This window comes from Saimiri boliviensis, chromosome 11 (assembly GCF_048565385.1).
Source record: "Saimiri boliviensis isolate mSaiBol1 chromosome 11, mSaiBol1.pri, whole genome shotgun sequence".
NCBI classification, from domain to species: Eukaryota; Metazoa; Chordata; class Mammalia; order Primates; family Cebidae; genus Saimiri; species Saimiri boliviensis.
Window position 1 is genome coordinate 30,813,547 of NC_133459.1, and position 21,186 is coordinate 30,834,732.

General features: G+C 43.3%; 1 protein-coding gene across 4 annotated transcripts in view; it reads left to right on the top strand.

The window, feature by feature from the left end:
* Positions 1-21,186, top strand: part of KPNA6 (karyopherin subunit alpha 6) — a 75,868-nt gene that overhangs the window by 27,522 nt on the left and 27,160 nt on the right. The window contains exon 2 of one of the 4 annotated variants that reach the window (XM_074380446.1): positions 7,160-7,279. The exons of 2 other annotated variants lie outside the window; for them this stretch is intronic. In XM_074380446.1, coding sequence (XP_074236547.1) covers positions 7,160-7,279 — 120 coding nt within the window. The remainder of the gene's footprint in view (positions 1-7,159; positions 7,280-21,186) is intronic. One more of the 4 variants, XM_074380447.1, reaches the window with a different exon arrangement.

Below are 21,186 nucleotides of genomic sequence, written 5' to 3' on the forward strand. Positions count from 1 at the left end.
CTTGCTCTTTTGCTCAGGCTGGAGTACAGTGGCACAATCTCACCTCACTGCAACCTCTGCTTCCCAGGTTCAAGCAATTCAGCCTCAGCCTCCCCAATAGCTGGGACTATGGCACACGCCACCACTCCTGGCTAATTTATTTTTAATAGAGACGGGGTTTCACCATGTTGGCCAGGCTGGTCTCGAACTCCTGACTTCAAGTGATCCGTCTGCCTCAGCCTCCCTGACTTCAAGTGATCCGTCTGCCTCAGCCTCCCTGACTTCAAGTGATCCGTCTGCCTCAGCCTCCCTGACTTCAAGTGATCCGTCTGCCTCAGCCTCCCAAAGTGCTAGGATCATAGGTGTGAGCCACCATGCCCAGTCTTTTTAATTAAAAAAAATTTTTTTTTTAAAGATGGGGTTTCACAGGCTGGTCTTGAACTCCTGACCTCCAAAAGGTGATCCACCCGCTTTGGCCTCCAGCGTGCTTGGATTACAAGCGTGAGCCACCACGCCCAGCTTTTTTTTTTTTTTTTTTTTTTTTTTTTTTTTTTTTTTTTAAAAGAAGCAGGATCCAACTATGTTGCCCAGACTGGCTTTGTTGCCCAGACTGGGCTCAAGTGATCCGCCTTGGCCTCCCAAAGTGCTGGAATTACAGGCATTAGCTGCCATGCCTGGCCATAGAGTTATGGTGGGTTTTTTTAGGATAATGGACATATTCTAAAATTGTTTGTGCTGATGGTTGCCTAGGTCTAAATATACTAAAAATTATACCAAATATACCAAAACTGTATTAATTGTATGGTATATGAGTTATATATATATATTTTTAATCCACTGTCATTCTCCAATGAGTTACATCTCAGTAAACCTGTTGCCAAAGAAAAAAAAGAATAGGGCTTCTTTGCCAATAGAACACTTAAAGTCTGCACAAAGAGACAGGATCACTTATGCCCTTTAAGTTGTATTAACAGAATCTAATCAGAGGCGCCAGACTGGTAGTCTGTAGGTCACACTTGGCTTACAGCAGATGTGTCTTACGGGGACTAATATATTTTTCAAAAATTGAGCAAACATTAAACAGTTGACTGTATATATAAAATCTACATTTCTAGCTTCTCTTTTTTTTTATTTTGAGATGGAGTTTTGCTCTTGTTGCCCAGGCTGCAGTGCAATGGCACAATCTCGGCTCACTAAAACTTCCTGGGTTTAAGTGATTCTCCTGCCTCAGCCTCCCAAGTAGCTAGGATTACAGGCTAATTTTAAAAATATTTTTAGTAGAAATGGGGTTTCACCATGTTGACCAGGATGGTCTCAAACTCCTGACCTCAGGTAATCCACCTGCCTTGGCGTCCCAAAGTGTTAGGATTACAGGCGTGAGCCACTGTGCCCGGCCTCTGTCTTATCTTGAAAATCACATCTAGCAAATCTAACAAATGGGACTCATGTTAAGTTACTCGTATGTAAGTCTTATTCATAATGATGGAAACCTTAGTAATTGGAACTGTGTGAAATGAAATAGGTTGCTTTTGTAATAATATATTATTTCTGGTAGTATACTCAGACATAGCTTATAGATCAGGGAAATAGAAAAATGATTCAGAGTATCAGAGAAGAGATCAGACTAATGATTTAAATATATTTTGATAGGCCTGTGCATTCTGTTTGATAAAGTGCAAAGTTACATGGAACAAGCAGAATGAGATTCTCTATGCTTTTATTCCTCCCCATTTCATTACATTTGGAGTGAAGATATGGTTATAAGAAACATTATAGACTATTCACTATTACTGCCAGCCTTTCTGGTTTTTGAATCAAAGCCTGAAGGCCAGTCCCTAAAGCTGTAGATATATTTATTCTTGAAGCCAAATTTCAGAAATACTTTGCTTTTCTTCTCGAATGAGTAGTAGAGGAGAAAATCAAAATAAAACAAAAATTTTTTAAAAAAGAATTACTTTGCATTTCAGATACCCTTGAGTGTTCTCTTCAAGGACAATGAAAATTATGTAATTGCTCATTTTGCTTTATTTTGGATTCCAGGTAGCTGACATGCCAAATGGTTCTTTGGGTTCTTCTTATTGCATTCATCTTCCCCCAATTTTTGTTTTGAGACAGGGTCCTGCTTTGTCACCCAAGCTGGAGCACTGTGGTACTACTACAACTCACTGCAATCTCAACTTCCCAGGTTCAAGCAATCCTCCCACCTCAGCCTCCCAAGTAGCTGGGACCATAGGTGTACATCACCACACCTGGCTAATCTTTGGAATTTTTTGCAGAGACAAAGTCTTGCTAGGTTGCCCCAGCTGCTCTCGAACTCTGGGGTTCAAGTGATCCTCCCACCTTGGCCTCTCAGAGTGCTAGGATTACAAGTGTGAACCACTGCACCTGGCTTCTTCCCCCATTTTCTATATAAATTTGTATATTTCTAGTCCAGATTCTTGTTTTATTTTTATTTTGTTGAATTTATTGCAAACTACTTCAGATCCTCTAGAAAAATTTAAAATATTAGATGGAACATTTGAGAGCATGCTGTGTGCTATGTACTTTGCTGTAGACTCAAAGATAAATAAGAGTTCTTGTTCTCAAAGATTTAGTACTATCTATAAGTGAGAGGTGATGAGGGTGTAAACTAAAATTTACTGGAGTTGGTCAGCAGGAACCAATTTGGTGCACACTGACATTGAGAGGTTGGCTTTGGAAGACGACATTTTGGAAGAGCACATTAAGAAACCTGAAGAGTTGGGGCCGGGCGCGGTGGCTCAAGCCTGTAATCCCAGCACTTTGGGAGTCCAAGGAGGGTGTATCACAAGGTCAAGAGATCGAGACCATCCTGGTCAACATGGTGAAACCCCGTCTCTACTAAAAATACAAAAAATTAGCAGGGCATGGTGGTGCGTGCCTGCCTGCAAGCCCAGCTACTCAGGAGGCTGAGGCAGGAGAATGCCTTAACCCAGGAGGCGGAGGTTGCAGTGAGTCGAGATCACGCCATTGCACTCCAGCCTGGGTAACAAGAGCAAAACTCCGTCTCAAAAAAAAGAAACCTGAAGAGTGGTTGGAAGGGTAAGAGAAGAATTGGGAGAGGGTAGTCCTATCAGAATTATGAGTAGAGAGAGTTTCAGGATGGCAAAGATGATCATCACAAATAAAGATCAATTTACTAAATTGGGGAGGAGAATGTTCATGGCTGACTTCAAGACCAGGTGAATGGTGATGGCATTAACTCTGAAATAGGGAAGATAGGCCTGGCATGGTGGCTCACACCTGCACTTTTGGAGGCTCAGGTGGGTGGATCACCTGAGGTTAGGCGATTCAGACCAGCCTGGCCGACGTGGTGAAGTCCCATCTCTACTAAAAATACAAAAATTAGCTGGACGTGGTGGCAGGTACCTGTAATCCCAGCTGCTTGGGAGGCTGAGGCAGGAGAATCGCATGAACTCGGGAGGCGGAAGTTGCAATGAGTTGAGATTGTGCCACTGCACTCCAGCCTGGACAAGAGTGAAACTGTCTGAAAAAAAAATAGGAAAGACAGCAGTAACTGGTTTAAAGAGAAAGTTGGGTAAAGATAGCCAGGAGGCAAGATAGTTTGACAACAGGGATTTCAAACTTGGTTTAAAAATGGAGGTGGAAGCTGGCTGGGCCCGGTGGCTCATGCATGTAATCCCAGCACTTTGGGAGGCCAACGTGGGAAGATCACCAGAGGTTGGGAATTCGAGGCCAGCCTGACCAAGATGGAGAATCCCCATCTCTACTAAAAATACAAAATCATCCAGGCGTGGTATCACACACCTGTATTCCCAGCTACTCAGGAGGCTGAAACAGGAGAGTCGGTTGAACCCAGGAGGCAGAGATTGCGGTGAGCCGAGATTGTGCCATTGCACTCCAGCCTGTGCAACAGGAGCAAAACTCTGTCTCAAAATAAATAAATAAATAAATAAGTGGAAGTGGAAGCTACGGTAGATCATGAGCTGGGAGTCAGGGCTCTTCCTTCTGAGAAGAGGACCAAAGGTAGGATTTTGGTACGCACTGACATTGAGAGGTTGGCTTTGGAAGACGACATTTTGGAAGAGCACATTAAGAAACCTGAAGAGTGGTTGGAAGGGTAAGAGAAGAATTGGGAGAGGGTAGTCCTATCAGAATTATGAGTAGAGAAAGTTTCAGGATGGCAAAGATGATCATCACAAATTAGAATGAGTGGATCACTGGATTTAGGTCTGAACTGTCTTTTTCTGAGGTATTTGTGTCTTGTGTCCTGTAGTCCTTATAGTGAAGTGTTGTAGTTTAATTTTCACATGAATTCTGGAGGAAATTGTGGTTTCTGGGTTTTTAGTAAATTCTGTAATCTGCCTTTGGAGGGTGTGCTTCACTCCAGTCACAAGGAAGGTTTCTTTCCTATATACTTCTTTACTTACCTATCTTGCAAACATTTATTAAATACTGTGGTAGCTAGGCCTTGTGTCTGGAACAATGCATATGCTCAATGGGTATGTAATAAATTTTTAAGTGGTGATTCACTCAACAAATACTATTTGTTATAAATGCTGGGGATACAACAGCTCTGCCGTTGTGGGACTTAACATCCTATGAAGAGCAGACAGATTGGAATTAATATAATGAAAGAAAGAAAACAGGTGTTCTGATAAAAATAGGGTAACTTACTTTGGGTTAGGGTAGTGGGGAAGGACCCAGCAATTCGAAGAGCTAAGGAAAAGTGTTGTAAGCAAAAAGAGAACAGGAAGTGCAAAGATTGTGCAGTAGGAAACAGTATGAAGCACACAGCATCACCTATATATATTCTTGCCAACAATTACCATATGTATATTTTTTCTCCATCTATAATCCAGCAAAATCAAAAGTTTTTTTTTTTGTTGTTGTTATTTTTTTTTGAGACGGAGTTTCGCTTTCCTTACCCAGGCTGGAGTGCAATGGTGCGATCTCGGCTCACTGCAACCTCTGCCTCCTGGGTTCAGGCAATTCTCCTGCCTCAGCCTCCAGAGTAGCTGGGATTACAGGCACACGCCACCATGCCCAGCTAATGTTTTGTATTTTTAGTAGAGACGGGGTTACACCATGTTGACCAGGACGGTCTCGATCTCTCGACCTCGTAATCCGCCCACCTCAGCCTCCCAAAGTGCTGGGATTACATCAAAAGTTATTTTTAACCTCAATCTATTCTAGCCCCTCCACTTAACTTCCATTTTAGAGGAAATACAGGGATAAGGGTATGAGTTTAATGTCACAAAAGTAGAATATGAGGCATTCTGTAAGACAACTGACCTAAGTCTCTTCAGAAAGTATCACAAATGAATAAAAGGGTTAGGGTAGAGGAGGACAGGCATTATAGATTAAAAGTGATCAGATGTTGGAATTATGGTATTGTAGTTTTATTTTTGTTTTTGTTTTAAGAGAGCGTTTCACTCTTGTTGCCCAGGCTGGAGTACAATGGTACAATCTCAGCATGTCGCAACCTCTACCTCCCAGGTTCAATGATTCTTCTGCCTCAGCCTCCTAAGTAGCTGGGATTACAGGCATGCGGCACCATGCCCAGATAATTTCGTATTTTTAGTAGAGATGGGGTTTCTCCATATTGGTCAGGATTGTCTGGTGGTCTGCCCGCCTCAGCCTCCCAAAGTGCTGGGATTAAAGGCGTGAGCCACTGCACCCAGCTAATTTTTGTTTTTGTTTTTGTTTTTTTTTTTGAGACGGAGTTTCGCTCTTCTTACCCAGGCTGGAGTGCAATGGCGCGATCTCGGCTCACCGCAACCTCCGCCTCCTGGGTTCAGGCAATTCTCCTGCCTCAGCCTCCTGAGTAGCTGGGATTACAGGCACATGCCACCATGCCCAACTAATTTTTTGTATTTTTAGTAGAGACGGGGTTTCACTATGTTGACGGGGATGGTCTCGATCTCTTGACCTCGTGATCCACCCGCCTCGGCCTCCCAAAGTGCTGGGATTACAGGCTTGAGCCACCGCGCCCGGCTTGTTTTTTGTTTTTTGTTTTTTTGAGACAGAGTCTCGCTCTGTCGCCAGGTGCCAGGCTGGAGTGCAGTGGCACAATCTCGGCTCACTGTAACCTTCGCCTCCTGGGTTCAAACAATTCTGCCTCAGCCTCCCAAGTAGGAGGGACTACAGGCGCATGCCACCATTCCCAGCTAATTTTTGTATTTAAGTAGAGATGGGGTTTCACCATGTTGGCCAGGATGGTCTCAATCTCTTGACCTCATTATCCGCTCGCCTCGGCTTCCCAAAGTGCTGGGATTACAGGCGTGAGCCACGGCGCCCGGCCTAATTTTTGTATTTTTTAGTAGAGATGGGGTTTCACCATGCAAACTCCTGACCTTGTGATCTGCCCACCTCGGCCTCCCAAAGTGCTTGGATTATAGGTGTGAACCACTGTGCCCAGCCCAGGACCTTCTTTTTACATAACCACAATACCATTTTCTTTTCTTTTATTTATTTATTTCTTTTTTTTTTTTTTGAGACGGAGACCCACTCTGTTGCCCAAGCTGGAGTGCAGTGGTACAATCTTGACTACAGGCGTGCACCACCACGCCCGGCTAATTTTTGTATTTTTAGTAGAGGCAGGGTTTCACCATGTTGGCCAGGATGGTCTCAATCTCTTGACCTCTTGATTTGCCCATCTTGGCCTCCCTAAGTGCTGGGATTACAGGCATGAGCCACCATGCCCCGCCTTCTTTTTTTTTCTTTCTTTTTTTTTTTGGCAGGGTCTGTGTCACCCAGGCTGGAGTGGACTCAGGAGACTGAGGCAGGAGGATTACTTGAGCCCAGGAGTTTGAGGCTACAGTGTTCTATGATTGTGTCTGTGAATAGCCACTACACTCCAGTCTGGGTAGCATAGTGAGACACCATCTCTTTAAAACAAACATCATTGAGCTCTTTACCCTTTAAGGCATTTCAGTTTGTGGTTAGCTGAAATTCCAGAATGTGAGCAGATTTGTTTGTCAGTGATGGTGCAAAACCCAACCCTGGCTTGTCACTTAACCTGAGTCTCATTTTTCTCATTTGTAAAATGGAGATTAACGCCTACTTCTCAAGATCATTTTAAAGATAGAGATTATATCTACAGAGAGTTTGACACATTATCAAGTTTCACTACCTTGCTAACTAAGGCTGTGGGCTCTATACCCTGGTGTACTCTTACACCTTTCTTTTTTTTTGACAGAGTTTCACTCTTGTTGCCCAGACTGGAGTGCAATTGGTGTGATCTCAGCTGACTGCAGCCTCCGATTTGCAGGTTCAAGTGATTCTCCTGCTTCGGCCTCCCAAGTAGCTGGGATTACAGGCATGTACCACACGTCCAACTAATTTTGTATTTTTAGTAGAGATGGGGTTTCTCCATGTTGGTCAGGCTGGTCTCGAACTCCTGACTTCAGGTGATCTACCTGCCTTGGCCTCCCAACGTGCTGAGATTATAGGCGTGAGCCACCAATCCCGGCCACGCCTTTCTTTTTAATTAACTAGTATATGGTTATAGTGGAGGATTTTTGTTTTTCTTTTTTGAAGAGACAGGGTCTTACTATGTTGCCCAGGCTGGGCTTAACTCGTGGGCTCAAGCAGTCCTCCTGCTTTGGCCTCCCAAGTAGCTCAGACTGCAGGCACACACAACCATGCCCAGCATATGACCATAGTGTTTTTTTTTTTTTTTTTTTTTTGAGACGGAGTTTCGCTCTTGTTACCCAGGCTGGAGTGCAATGGCGCGATCTCGGCTCACCGCAACCTCCGCCTCCTGGGTTCAAGCAATTCTCCTGCCTCAGCCTCCTGAGTAGCTGGGATTACAGGCACGTGCCACCATGCCCAGCTAATTTTTTGTATCTTTAGTAGAAACGGGGTTTCACCATGTTGACCAGGATGGTCTCGATCTCTCGACCTTGTGATCCACCCGCCTCGGCCTCCCAAAGTGCTGGGATTACAGGCTTGAGCCACCGTGCCCGACCGACCATAGTGTTTTAACCTACTCTTCCGTTGATGTTTATTTGTTTGAGAATCTCTAGTGAAAGAGTGGCCATCTAAATAAAAGTGATTTCAGTTTGGGAGAAGGTAGGTTTCTTACATTCTTGAAGGAAGAGGTCAAATGTTGGGAGATAATGGTTTATTTTTATCTTTTTTAAATCTCTTTTCCCAGTGCCACTAAGTAGCCTTTAATGCATCGTGGTGAGTTGTAAAGCTTACTAACTGTAGCATGTGCCCAGCAGTCAATCGGCCTGATGTAAAGCCTTAACTCATTCTTGGTACCAGGGTAGCTGCAATAACACTTCATTAGAAATCCTTCTTTGCAAAGTAGAGTCCCACTCAGTTTAGCACCAGGGCAAGGATCATAGTTTGATTCTGCTTAGCTTATGGGCTGTATTGCACTGGGCCTCCAATGGTGCCCAGGGGCTAGGATCATAATTTGAAAATATTAACTACTTCATGGTGTTCCAGGACCCATCTCTCTTTGGAAAATTGTTACACCATTACCTAGAAAATAAAGGCTGGTTCCCTAATCTCTTATTAAGTGCTCTTTTGGGCTCTTCTATGCAGATGCTTTCAAGTGATTGGTTGGTAATCTTGATATACTTTCTGGAGTATAGACCAGGAACAAAAGACTTTGGTTTGGAAAGTCTTCGAGCCAGCAGCCGTCTAGGATGCTTTAATCACATATTTGTGAGCTTGAAGTATAATGATACTGTTCCCATCCCATATACAAGACAGCTGGCTATATGTAATATATATTTTTTTGACAAAATATACATAATTTGGCCAGATATGGTAGCTCACACCTGTAATTCCAGCACTTTGGGAGGCCGAGGCAGGTGGATCACCTGAGGTCAGGATTTCGAAACCAGCCTGGCCAACATGGTGAAACCCCGTCTCTATTAAAAATACACAAAAATTAGCTGGGCACGGTGGCGGGTGCCTGTATTCCCAGCTACTTCAGATGCTGAGGCAGGAGAATCGCTTGAATGTGGGAGGTGGAGGCTGCAGTGAGCAGAGATTGGCTGTTGCACTCCAGCCTGGGGGACAGAGCTAGACTCTGTCTCAAAAAAACAAAACAAAACAAAAAGCATTATTTAAAAATGTTTATGAATCTCAAAATGTTAAACATACCAGTAACTAAATGGAGCAACTGTGGCAATCTTGCTACTCACTAGTGTGTGACCTGAGTGAGCCTCAGTTTTTTCATTTATCAATTAGGGCATATATATGTATGTATGTGTGTATATGTATATACGTGTCTGTGTGTATATACATATTTTAAATTTTTTAATTTTTTTAATTAAGTGAATCTTTTTTTTTTTTTTTTTGAAACAGTCTCCCACTGTTGCCCAGGCTGGAGTGCAATGGCGCAATCTTTGCTCACTGCAACCTCCACCTCCCAGGTTCAAGCAGTTCTCCTGCCTCAGGCTCCCGAGTGACTGGGATTACAGGCACCATCATGCCCTGCTAATTTTTGTAGAGACAAGTTTACACCATATTGGCTAGGCTGATCTTGAACTCCTGCCCTTAGGTGATCCACCTACCTCAGCCTCCCAGAGTGCTGGGATTACAGGCGTGAGCCACCTCTCCTGTCCTATTAAGTGACTCTTAATTTTTTTTTTTTTGAGACAGAGTCTGGCTCTGTTGCCAGGTGCCAGGTTGGAGTGCAGTGGCACGATCTCGGCTCACTGCAGTCTCCACCTCCCAAGTTGCTGGGACTACAGGCATACGCCACCACGCTCACCTGATTTTTGTCTTTTGTTTTTTGTTTTTTTTTTGAGACGGAGTTTCGCTCTTGTTACCCAGGCTGGAGTGCAATGGCACAATCTCGGCTCACCGCACCTCCGCCTCCTGAGTTCAAGCAATTCTACCTCAGCCTCCCGAGTAGCTAGGACTGCAGGCGTGCGTCACCATGCCCAGCTAATTTTTGTATTTTTAGTAGAGACAGGGTTTCACCTTGTTGACCAGGATGGTCTCCATCTCTAGACCTCGTGATCCACCCGCCTCGGCCTCCCAAAGTGCTGGGATTATAGGCATGAGCCACTGCGCCTGGCCAATTTTTGTATTTTTTAGTAGAGATGGGGTTTCACCATGTTGGCCAAAATGGTCTCAATCTCTTGACCTTGTGATCCACCCGCCTCGGCCTCCCAAAGTGTTGAGATTACAGGCGTGAGCCACTGCGCCTGGCCAGTCTTAATCTTTCTTAGTATAGGCATGTCTTGTGTCTCCTGAAAGCAGTTTACTTTGATTATTGCCTTTGCCCAGGTCTAAAGACAAGGCTTTAGTTAACTTGAATTTGGTATTAGACACTGGCAGGAGTCAATGCCTTCTTTTTTTTTTTTTTTTTTTTTTGAGACGGAGTTTCGCTCTTGTTACCCAGGCTGGAGTACAATGGCACGATCTCGGCTCACTGCAACCTCCGCCTCCTGGGTTCAGGCAATTCTCCTGCCTCAGCCTCCTGAGTAGCTGGGATTACAGGCACGAGCCACCATGCCCAGCTAATTTTTTGTATTTTTAGTAGAGACGGGGTTTCACCATGTCGACCAGGATGGTCTCGAACTCTCGACCTCGTGATCCACCCGCCTTGGCCTCCCAAAGTGCTGGGATTACAGGCTTGAGCCACCGCGCCCGGCCGGAGTCAATGCCTTCTTTAGGTAATTACAGCCTATATTAGTTTGCTAGGGCCACTATCACAAAGAACCACAGTTTAGGTGGTTTAAACAACAGAAAAGTATTTTTCTCACAGTTATAGAGGCTTGAAGTCTGAGATAAGTTGTCAGAAGGGGCCAAGCGCAGTGGCTCATAGCTGTAATCCCAGCACTTTGGGAGGCCAGGGCAGGCCGGTCACGATGTCAGAACATCAAGACTATCCTGGCCAACATGGTAAAACCCCGTTTCTACTAAAAATACAAAAATTAGCTGGGCATGGTGGCAGGTGCCTGTAATCCCAGCTACTTGGGAGGATGAGGCAGGAGAATAGCTTGAACCCGGGAGGCAGAGGTTGTAGTGAGCCCAGATCACACCACTTCACTCCAGCCTGGTGACAGAGCAAGACTCTGTCTCAAAAAAAAAAAAGTTGGCCGGGCACGGTGGCTCACACCTGTAATCCCAGCAGTTTGGGAGGCTGAGGCGGATGGATCACGAAGTCACGAGATTGAGACCATCCTGGTCAACATGGTGAAACCTCGTCTCTACTAAAAATACAAAACAAAATTAGCTGGGCATGGTGGCGCATGCCTGTAATCCCAGGTACTCAGGAGGCTGAAGCAGGAGAATTGCTTGAACCCAGGAGGCGGAGGTTGCGGTGAGCTGAGACCACGCCATTGCACTCCAGCCTGGGTAACAAGAGCAAAACTCTGTCTCAAAAAAAAAAAAAAAAAAAAGTTATCAAAAGAGTTTATTTCTTTTCAGGCTTTTGTTATTAATGGCTTCTAGATAGCTGTCGTCATGTTCACATGGTGTTCTTCCTCTCTTGCTTTAAGGATGCCAGTTATGGATTAGGGCCTACCCCTAATCCTTATTTACCTTAATTACCTCTTTAAGGACTCTTTTCCAAATATAGTCAGGTTTTGAGGTATCAGGGTTTAGGACTTCATCGTATGAATTTGGAACAGACATGATTCAAGCATTTTAGGGCCCATACCTATTTTGTATTATCATTGCTAGTTTTTGTTTGTTTTGAAAGCTTAGAAAGTACATGGCAACATTAGATATTTATTCCCTAGAACTGGAAGGTGTAACTTCAGAGATACTCACTTTGAGAGAGTTCCTTGTCTAAGAAAACCCACAGACAACTGGATACAGTGGCTCATGCCTGTAATCCCAACACTTAGGGAGGCTGAGGTGGGTAGATCGCCTGAGGTTGAGAGTTCGAGACCAGCCTGACCAACATGGTGAAACCCCATCTCTATTAAAAATACAAAAATTAGCTGAGCATATTGTTAGGCGTCCGTAATCCCAGCTACTTGGGAGGCTGAGGCAGGAGAATCACTTGAACCCAGAAGGTGAAGGTTGCGGTAAGCCGAGATCATGCCACTGCACTCCAGCCTGGGCAACACAGTGAGACTCTCAAAAAGAGAGAGAGAGACAGACAGAGAGAGAACCCAAAGATAGTCTAGGACAGTCAGATGCTAGAAAAGATTTATTTGGCCGGGCGCGGTGGCTCAAGCCTGTAATCCCAGCACTTTGGGAGGCCGAGGCGGGTGGATCACGAGGTCGAGAGATCGAGACCATCCTGGTCAACATGGTGAAACCCCATCTCTACTAAAAATACAAAAAATTAGCTGGGCATGGTGGCACGTGCCTGTAATCCCAGCTACTCAGGAGGCTGAGGCAGGAGAATTGCCTGAACCTAGGAGGCGGAGGTTGCGGTGAGCCAAGATCGTGCCATTGCACTCCAACCTGGGTAACAAGAGCGAAACTCTGTCTCAAAAAAACAAAAAACAAAAAACAAAAAAAAAAAAAGAAAGAAAAGATTTATTTGTATTATGGATTTTAAAAAATTCATCCACAGCAAGTAAGGGAGTACATAATGGAAAAAGCCACTGGCCTGCTCTTTCCCTGAGATTCCAGATGTGCTTTTGCAGATGTTACCCCTTCCAATTTAACCTCCCTTGTCTGCTTCCCCAGTGAGGTCATAAGCAAATATTTGTGATAGTTTCTTGTCACCATGGTGACTAAAGAAGCTCAGCATGGTGCTCCTTCCAGCTTCACTGTCAGCTGTGCTTGAAGGAGAGGCTAGCGTCCAGGACAGCCTAGGCTCAGTCATGAAAAGCCAAGTGTCAGGTAAATAGGGGACAGCAGTTCATAGTGCTGCCTTTAGAAATTTGTCCTCTACCATGTTAGTCTCACAGGGATAATCGGGCCTCAAAGGGAGTGCAGTGGCACAGACACAGCTCACTTACAGCCTCAACCTCCTGGACTCGGGTAACCCTCCTGCCTCAGCCTCCCAACTAGCTGGGACCACAGGTGTGCGCCACCACGCCAAGATAATTTTTGTATTTTTTGTGGAGATGAGGTTTCACCATATTGCTCAGGCTACTCTGGAACTCCTGGGCTCAAGCAGTCTGCCCACTTTGGCCTCCCAAAATTCTGGCAGTACAGGCTTGAACCCAGGCTACAATGCCAATTTTAAAAAAAAAGAAAAAAAAATTATTCCAACCTGGCCAACATGGAAAAACCCTGTCTCTACTAAAAATACAGAAGTTAGCTGGGCATGGTGGTGGGCGCTTGTAATCCCAGCTACTCAGGAGGCTGAGGCAGGAAAATCACTTGAATCCAGGAGGCAGAGGTTGCAGTGAGCTGAGGTTGCAACCACTGCACTCTAGCCTAGGTAACAGAGCAAGACTCTGTCTCAAAAAAAAAAAAAAAAAAAAAAATAGTGATAAAATATATGTAACAAAATTTTTCATTTGAGTATACAATTCAGTGGCATTAATTACCATTACAATGTTACATGACCATCATCACCATTATCTATTTCCTAACATTTTACTGCCTCTAACAGAAATTCTTTATCCACTAAGAAATACCTCCCTATTTTTCTTTCCTCTCAGCAACTTGTAACCTCTAATCTACTTTCTATCTCTGAGTTTGACTCTAGGTATCTCATGTAAGTGATGTAAGATTTCTCCTTTTGTGTCTTGCTTATTTCACTTAGCATGTTAATTTCAAGGTTTGATCATGTTGTAGCATGTATTAGACCTTCATTCCTTTTTATGGCTGAATGATATTCGTGGTTTACATATACAGTAGTCCTTTCCTTATCCAGAGGGGATATATTCCAAGACCCCCAGTAGATAGCTGCAATAGTAGATGGTACCAAACCCTATATACTATGTTATTTCCTATACATACATACCTATGACAAAGTTGAATTTATAAATTAGGCCCAACAAGAGATTAAGAACAATAATAAGACAACAGTTTATAGCAATATGCCAGCATCATCACTCTTGCACTTTGGGACCATTATTAAGTAAAATAAGGATTACTTGAACACAAACACTGCAATATCTGCTACTAGCTGGCAGTGTATACAGTGTGGATACACTGTACAAAGGGATGATTCATGTCCCAGTTGGAATAGAGCGGGTTAGTGTGAGATTTCATCATGCTACTTGGAATAATATGAAATTTAAAACTTATGAATTGTTTATATCTGGAAATTTCCATTTAATGTTTTCAGACCACAGTTGACTATGGGTTACTGATGCTTTGCAAAGCAAAACTGTGAATAAGGGAGGAATAGTATAAGAGTAGAATTGCTGGATTATATAGTAATTATGTTTAATTTTTTTTAGAAACCACTATTCTGTTTTCCACAGTGGCTGCACCATTTTCCATTCTTACCAGCAATCTGCCAGGTTCTAGATCCTAGCCAATGTGTGTTTTTATTATTTTTGTTCCATCCTATTAGGTGTGGAGTAGTATCTCATTGTGGTTTTTAAAACTTTTTTTTTTTTTGAGACGGAGTTTTGCTCTTGTTGTCCAGGCTGGAGTGCAATGGCGTGATCTCAGCTCACCTCAACCTCCGCCCCCCGAATTCAAGCAATTTCCTGCCTCAGCTGCCTGAGTAGCTGGGATTACAGGCATGGGCAACCATGCCCGGCTAATTTTGTATTTTTAGTAGAGATGGGGTTTCTCTATGTTGGTCAGGCTGGTCTCGAATTCCCGACCTCAGGTAATCTGCCTGACTCAGCCTCCTGAAGTGTTGAGATTACAGGCGTGAGCCACTGTGTCTGGCCTAAAACTTTTTTATTTATGTTTTTCAAGCAGCTTTCTCGGGTTGAGTCATTGTAACTCTACCTCCTGAGTTCAAGTGATTCTTCTGCCTCAGTTTCCCAAGTGGCTGGGATTACAGGTGCCAGTCACCACCACACCCAGCTAATTTTTGTATTTTGGTAGAGACGGGGTTTCACCATGTTGGCCAGACTGGTATAAAACTCCTGACCTCAAGTGATTCACCAGCCTCGACTTCCCAAAGTGCTGGGATTATAGGTGTAAACCACAGTGCCCAACCTTGATTTGTATTTCTCTAAGGACTAATGATGTTGAACATCTTCTAATGTGCATATTGGCCATTTATATATGTTTTTAGAGAAATGTCTATTCAAATTGTTTACCCATTTTTAAATTGGGTTGTCTTTTTGTTCAATTGTAGAAATTCTTTATTCTGGATGTTAAACCCTAATCAGATACATAATTTGGAAATATTTTCTCTCATTCTAGAAAGTGTCTTTTCACTTTCTTGCTGGAGTGCGGTGGCACGATCTTGGCTCACTGCAAGCTCTGCCTCCTGGGTTCAGGCAATTCTTCTGCCTCAGCCTTCCTAGTAGCTAGGATTACAGGTGCGTCACCATGCCCGGCTAATTTTTTTGTGTTTTTAGTAGAGATGGGGTTTCACCATTTTGGCCAGGCTGGTCTCGAATTCATGACCTCGTGATCCACCTGCCTTGGCCTCCCAAAGTGCTGGGATTACAGGCGTGAGCCACCATGCCTGGCCTTCACTTTCTTGGTAACATCTTTTGTTGTTTGTGCTTTTGGTAGGATGTCTAAAACTCCATTGCCAAACTCAAGGTCATAAAATTTACCCCTGTAGTTTCTTTTTTTTTTTTTTTTTGAGACGGAGTTTTGCTCTTGTTACCCAGGCTGGAGTGCAATGGCGCGGTCTCGGCTCACCGCAACCTCTGCCTCCTGGGTTCAAGCAATTCTCCTGCCTCAGTCTGCCGAGTAGCTGGAACTACAGGTGCATGCCACCATGCCCAGCTAATTTTTGCATTTTTAGTAGAGACAGGGTTTTACCATGTTGACCAGGATGGTCTGGATCTCTTGACCTCGTGATCTACCCGCCTCGGCCTCCCTAAGTGCTGAGATTATAAGTGTGAGCCACTGTGCCCAGCCCTGTAGTTTATTTTTAATTTTTTTTTTTTTTCCCTGATGAGCAGTCAGACTGAATCCTCCGTAGTATCTTCTAAGCATTTTGTGGTTTTAGGTAATATACTTAGGTCAGTGATTCATTTTGAGTTCGTTTTTTAATATGATGTGAGATAAGGGTCCAATGTTATTCTTTTGCATCTAGAAATCTAGTGTCCAGCACTGTTTGTGGAAGGGATGGTTCTTTCTCCACTGAATGGACATGATATCCTGTTGAAAATCAGTTGCCTGGCCATAGATATAAGAGTTTATTTCTGGACTGGCAGTTCTATTCCATTGGTCCATATGCTTATCCTTATGCCAGTACCACACTGTTTTAATTCCTGTACCTTTGTAATAAGTTATGAAATTAGGACATATGAGTCTTCCAACTTTTTAAAGAATCTTTTCCTTAGTTTCCATATATGTGTGAATTTTCCAGTTTTCCTTCTGTTACTTATTTCTAGCTTCATTCCCTGTAGTCAGAGAAAATATTTTACATGACTTCTGTCTTACAGAATTTATTGAGACACTTTTAGTGGCCTACCATATGACCTATACTGGAGAATCTGTGCTTGAGAAGAATGTGTATTCTGCTGTTATTGGGTGGAATGCTTTGTATACCTCTCTTAGGCCTACTTTATTCATAATGTTGTTCAAGTCCTCTGTTTATTGATCTTCTGTCTAGGTGTTCTATTCATTATTCAATGTGGTGTATTAAAAGTCTGAGAATACCTGTAGGCCAGGGTTGATGGGGACAAAAAAAGTCTCCAAATATTTTTTCTGTACTTTTGTCGGAACTTGCTTCATGTTTGGGGGCTCTTGTTTATTACCTATGTTTTGTAATAATTATATATGTGGCCAGGCTCACGCCTGTAATCCCAGCACTTTGGGAGGCCGAGGCGGGTGGATCACGAGGTCAAGAGATCGAGACCATCCTGGTCAACATGGTGAAACCCCGTCTCTACTAAAAATACAAAACATTAGCTGGGCATGGTGGCGCATGCCTGTAATCCCAGCTACTCAGGAGGCTGAGGCAGGAGAATTGCCTGAACCCAGGAGGCGGAGGTTGCGGTGAGCCGAGATCGCGCCATTGCACTCCAGCCTGGGTAACAAGAGCGAAACTCCGTCTCAAAAATAATAATAATAATATTATTATTATTATTATTATAGATGTGTATTTTCATGAATTGACCATATGATGTCCTTTGTTTTTGGTAACAATTTATGACAAAGTTTGTTTTGTCAGATATTCATATAGCTATTCTAGCTCTCTCTATTTGCTTCTTATTTCCTTTTGTGTATATTTTAAATTTTTATTTAGTGTGCATGTGGTTTTTTCGATATTCCTTGTGAACATCATGGGGATTACATTTAATAGTCTAACTTTGTAACACACCAGTTTGAATCAATACCAACTTAGTAGTATACAAAATTCTGCTCACGTACAGCATTATTTCCCCCTTTATTCTGTTGTCACCACAAATTCTGTCTTTTTTTTTTTTTTTTTTTTTTGAGACAGAGTCTTGCTCAGCCACCCAGGCTGGAGTGCAGTGGCACAGTCTCGGCTCATTGTAACCTCCACCTCCCAGATTCAAGTGATTCTCCTGCCTCAGCCTCCCGAGTAGCTGGGACTACAAGAGCGTGCCACCTTGCCCACCTAATTTTTTGTATTTTTAGTAGAGACGAGGTTTTACCGTGTTAGCCAGGATGGTCTGGATCTCCTGACCTTGTGATCTGCCCGCTTCAGTCTCCCAAAGTGCTGGGATTACAGGCATGAGCCACCATGCCCAGCCCACAAATTGTATCTTTAAACATTGTGCGACCAATAATTTAGATTTATAATTATTTTATTCATTTGTCTTTTAAATCATGTAGGAAATGAAAAGTTGTAAACCAATATGTATAGTAATACTGGCTTTTATATCTGCCCATGTGAATTCTCCTTTATGAGAGATCTTTATTTCTTCGTAAGGCTTCAAGTTACTATGTCCTTTCACTTCAGTCTGAAGGGCTCCCATTAGCATTTCTTTTTTCTTTTTTGAGACAGGGTCTTGCTTTGTTGCCCAGACTGGAGTGCAGTGGCTGACTACAGCCCAAATCTCCCAAGCTCTAGAAATTCACCTCAGCCTCCCAAGTAGCTGGGACTACGGGTGCATACCACCACGCCCGGCTAATTTTTGTATTTTTTGTAGAGACAGGGTTTTACCACGTTGCCCAGGCTGGTCTCGACCTCAGCTCAAGTGATCCTCCTGACCCAGCCTCCCAAAGTGCTGAGATTACAGGGATGAGTTACCATGCCCAGCCAGCATTTCTTTTTTTTTTTTTTTTTGAGACAGAGTTTCACTCTTGTTACCTAGACTGGAGTGCAATGGCGGAATCTAGGCTCACCGCAACCTCCGCCTCCTGGGTTCAGGCAATTCTCCTGCCTCAGCCTCCTGAGTAGCTGGGATTACAGGCACGTGCCACCATGCCCAGCTAATTTTTTTGTATTTTTAGTAGAGACGGGGTTTCACCATGTTGACCAGGATGGTCTCAATCTCTTGACCTCGTGATCCACCCTCCTTGGCCTCCCAAAGTGCTGGGATTACAGGCTTGAGTCACCGCGCCCGGCCAGCATTTCTTGCAGAGCAGGTCTAGTGGCAACAAAGCCCCTTAGCTTTTGTTTACGTGGAAATGTCGTAATTCTCCCTCATTTTTGAAGGAGAGTGTTGTCAGATATAGAATTCTTGCTTGACGGTTTTTCTTTCAGCACTTTGCATTTTGTTTTGTTTTGTTTTTGAGACAGGGTTTCGTTCTTTCACACAAGCTGGAGTGATGGTGCAATCACGGCTCACCACAGCATTGACCTCCTGTGTTCAGGCAATCCACCTGCCTTAAAGGTCTCCCAAGTAGCTGAGACCATAGGTGCATACCACCATGCCCAACTAAATTTTAAAAAATTATTTTTAGAGAAGGGTGTCTTACTCTGTTGTCAGGCTGGTCTTGAACTCCTGGGCTCAAGTGATCCTCTGGCATTGGCCTCCCAAAGTGCTGGGATTACAGGCATGAACCATCACACCCAGCCTTTCAGCACTTTTTTATTCTACTGCCTTCTGACTTCTGTGATTTCTTTTTTTTTTGAGATGGAGTCTTGCTCTGTCACCAGGCAGGAGTGCAGTGGCCTGATCTTGGATCGCTGCAACCTCCACCTCCCAGGTTCAAGCAATTCTCCTGCCTCAGTCTCCCGAGTAGCTGGGACTACAGGCGTGTGCCCAGTTAATTTTTGTACTTTTTTTTTTTTTTTTGAGACGGAGTTTTGCTTTTGTTACCCAGGCTGGAGTGCAATGGCACGATCTCGGCTCACTGCAACCTCCGCCTCCTGGGTTCAGGCAATTCTCTTGCCTCAGCCTCCTTTTGTACTTTTTGAGAGATGGGGTTTTACCATGTTGCTCAGGCTGTTCTTGAACTCTTGGTCTAGAACTCAAGCCATTTGCCTGCCTTGGCTTCCCAGAGTGCTAGGATTATAGGCCTGAACCACTGCACCCAGCCTGATTTTCATAATTTCTAATGAGAAATCATCTGTTGATCTTATTTGGCATCCTTTGTATCTGATGAGTCACTTCTTTCTTGCTGCTTTCAAGAGTCTGTCTTTGGCTTTCAATAGTTTGTGTGTCTCAATGTGGCTATCTTCTTTTTTTTTTTTTTGAGACAGAGTCTCACTCTCACCCAGGCTGGGGTGTGTGCATTGGCATGATCTCAGCTCACTGTAGTCTCTGCCTCTGGAGTTCAAGCGAATCTCTTGTTTTAGCCTCCCGAGTAGCTGGGATTACAGGTGCGTGCCACCATGCCTGTCAAATTTTTGTTTTTATAGTAGAGACAGGGTTTCACCACTTTGGTCAGGCTGATCTTGAACTCCTGACCTCGGTTGATCCACCCACCCCAGCATCCCAAAGTGCTGGGATTACAGGTGTGAGCCACTATGCCTGGCCTAATGTGGATATCTTCTTTAGACTTCATTGAGCTCCTTCATGTATAGATTCATGTGTTTTATTTAATTTGGGAAGTTTTTGACCATATTTTTTCACCTTTTCTACCTCTTTCTCTTCTGCTTTTAGGACTCCTATAGTGTGTATATTGCTTCTTTTGTTTTGTTTTCTTTTTTTAATAGAGATGAGGTCTTGCTATGTTGTCTAGGCTGGTCTCAGACTCTGGGCACAAGATGTCACCCTGTCTCAGCCTCAAAAATTGGTGTGATTACAGTCATGAGCCACCATGCTTGCCATATTGGTCCTTTTAATGGTATTCCATAGGTCCACTCAATTCTGTTCATTTTTCTTCATTCTTTCTGCTCCTCAGTTTGGGTAATTTTAATTGCTCTGTCTCCCAGTTTGCTACTTTTTTCTTCTGCCTGCTCATATCTGCTGTTGAACCCCTCTAGTGAATTTTCTATTTCAGCAAGTGTAATTTTGAGCTCTAGAGCGTTTGTTTGGTCCCTTTTTATAATTTCTTTTTATTGATATTCTTATTTTATTCATGTATTGTGTTTCAGATTTCCTTCAGTCCATTGTCCCCATTTTTCTTTAGCTCTTTGAGCATATATAGGACAATAGTTTTAGAGTCTGTCTGGTAAGTCCAGCCTCAGGGATGGTTTCCTATTTTTATAAAATTACTTAAAATCGAAACAGGGTCTCCTTGTGTTGCCCAGGCTGGTCTGTAACTCCTGGCCTCAGGCAGTCATCTTGGCCTCCCAAAGTGCTGGGATTATATGCTTGAGCTACCACATCCCGCTAGGAATGATTTTTACTTTATTCCGTGAATGGGCCATGCTTCCCTGTTTTGTGTATATGTGAGTGCACCTTGTTATTTTTTTAAAGAATTTTTAAATGGCCAAAAAAAAAAAAAAGTTATTATTATCTGCCATACCTAGTGTTTTTCATTTTGTGGAGATCCGAGTTTCCATCTCGCATCATTTTCCTTCTACTTGAAGAATTTTCGCATTTCTTTAGTGCAGGTCTGCTAGAGAAAAGGTCTCTCAGCCTTTGTTTAACTTGTCTTTATTATTATTATTTTAAATTTAATCAATGATCTGCTGAATTGCTTTTATTTCAAAAAGTATCTTTGTTGGAAATAAAATTTTAGTTTACCAGGTTTTTTCTTTTTTCTTTTTCTTTTTTTTTCAGAACATTAAAGATATTATTTTATTGTTTTCTGACTTGCATGGTTTCTGACAAGAAGGTAGGGCATTCGTACCTTTGGTCTTCTATATGTAATAGGTCTTTATCTGGCTGCTTTAAAGATTTTATCTGGCCGGGCACGGTGGCTCAAGCCTGTAATCCC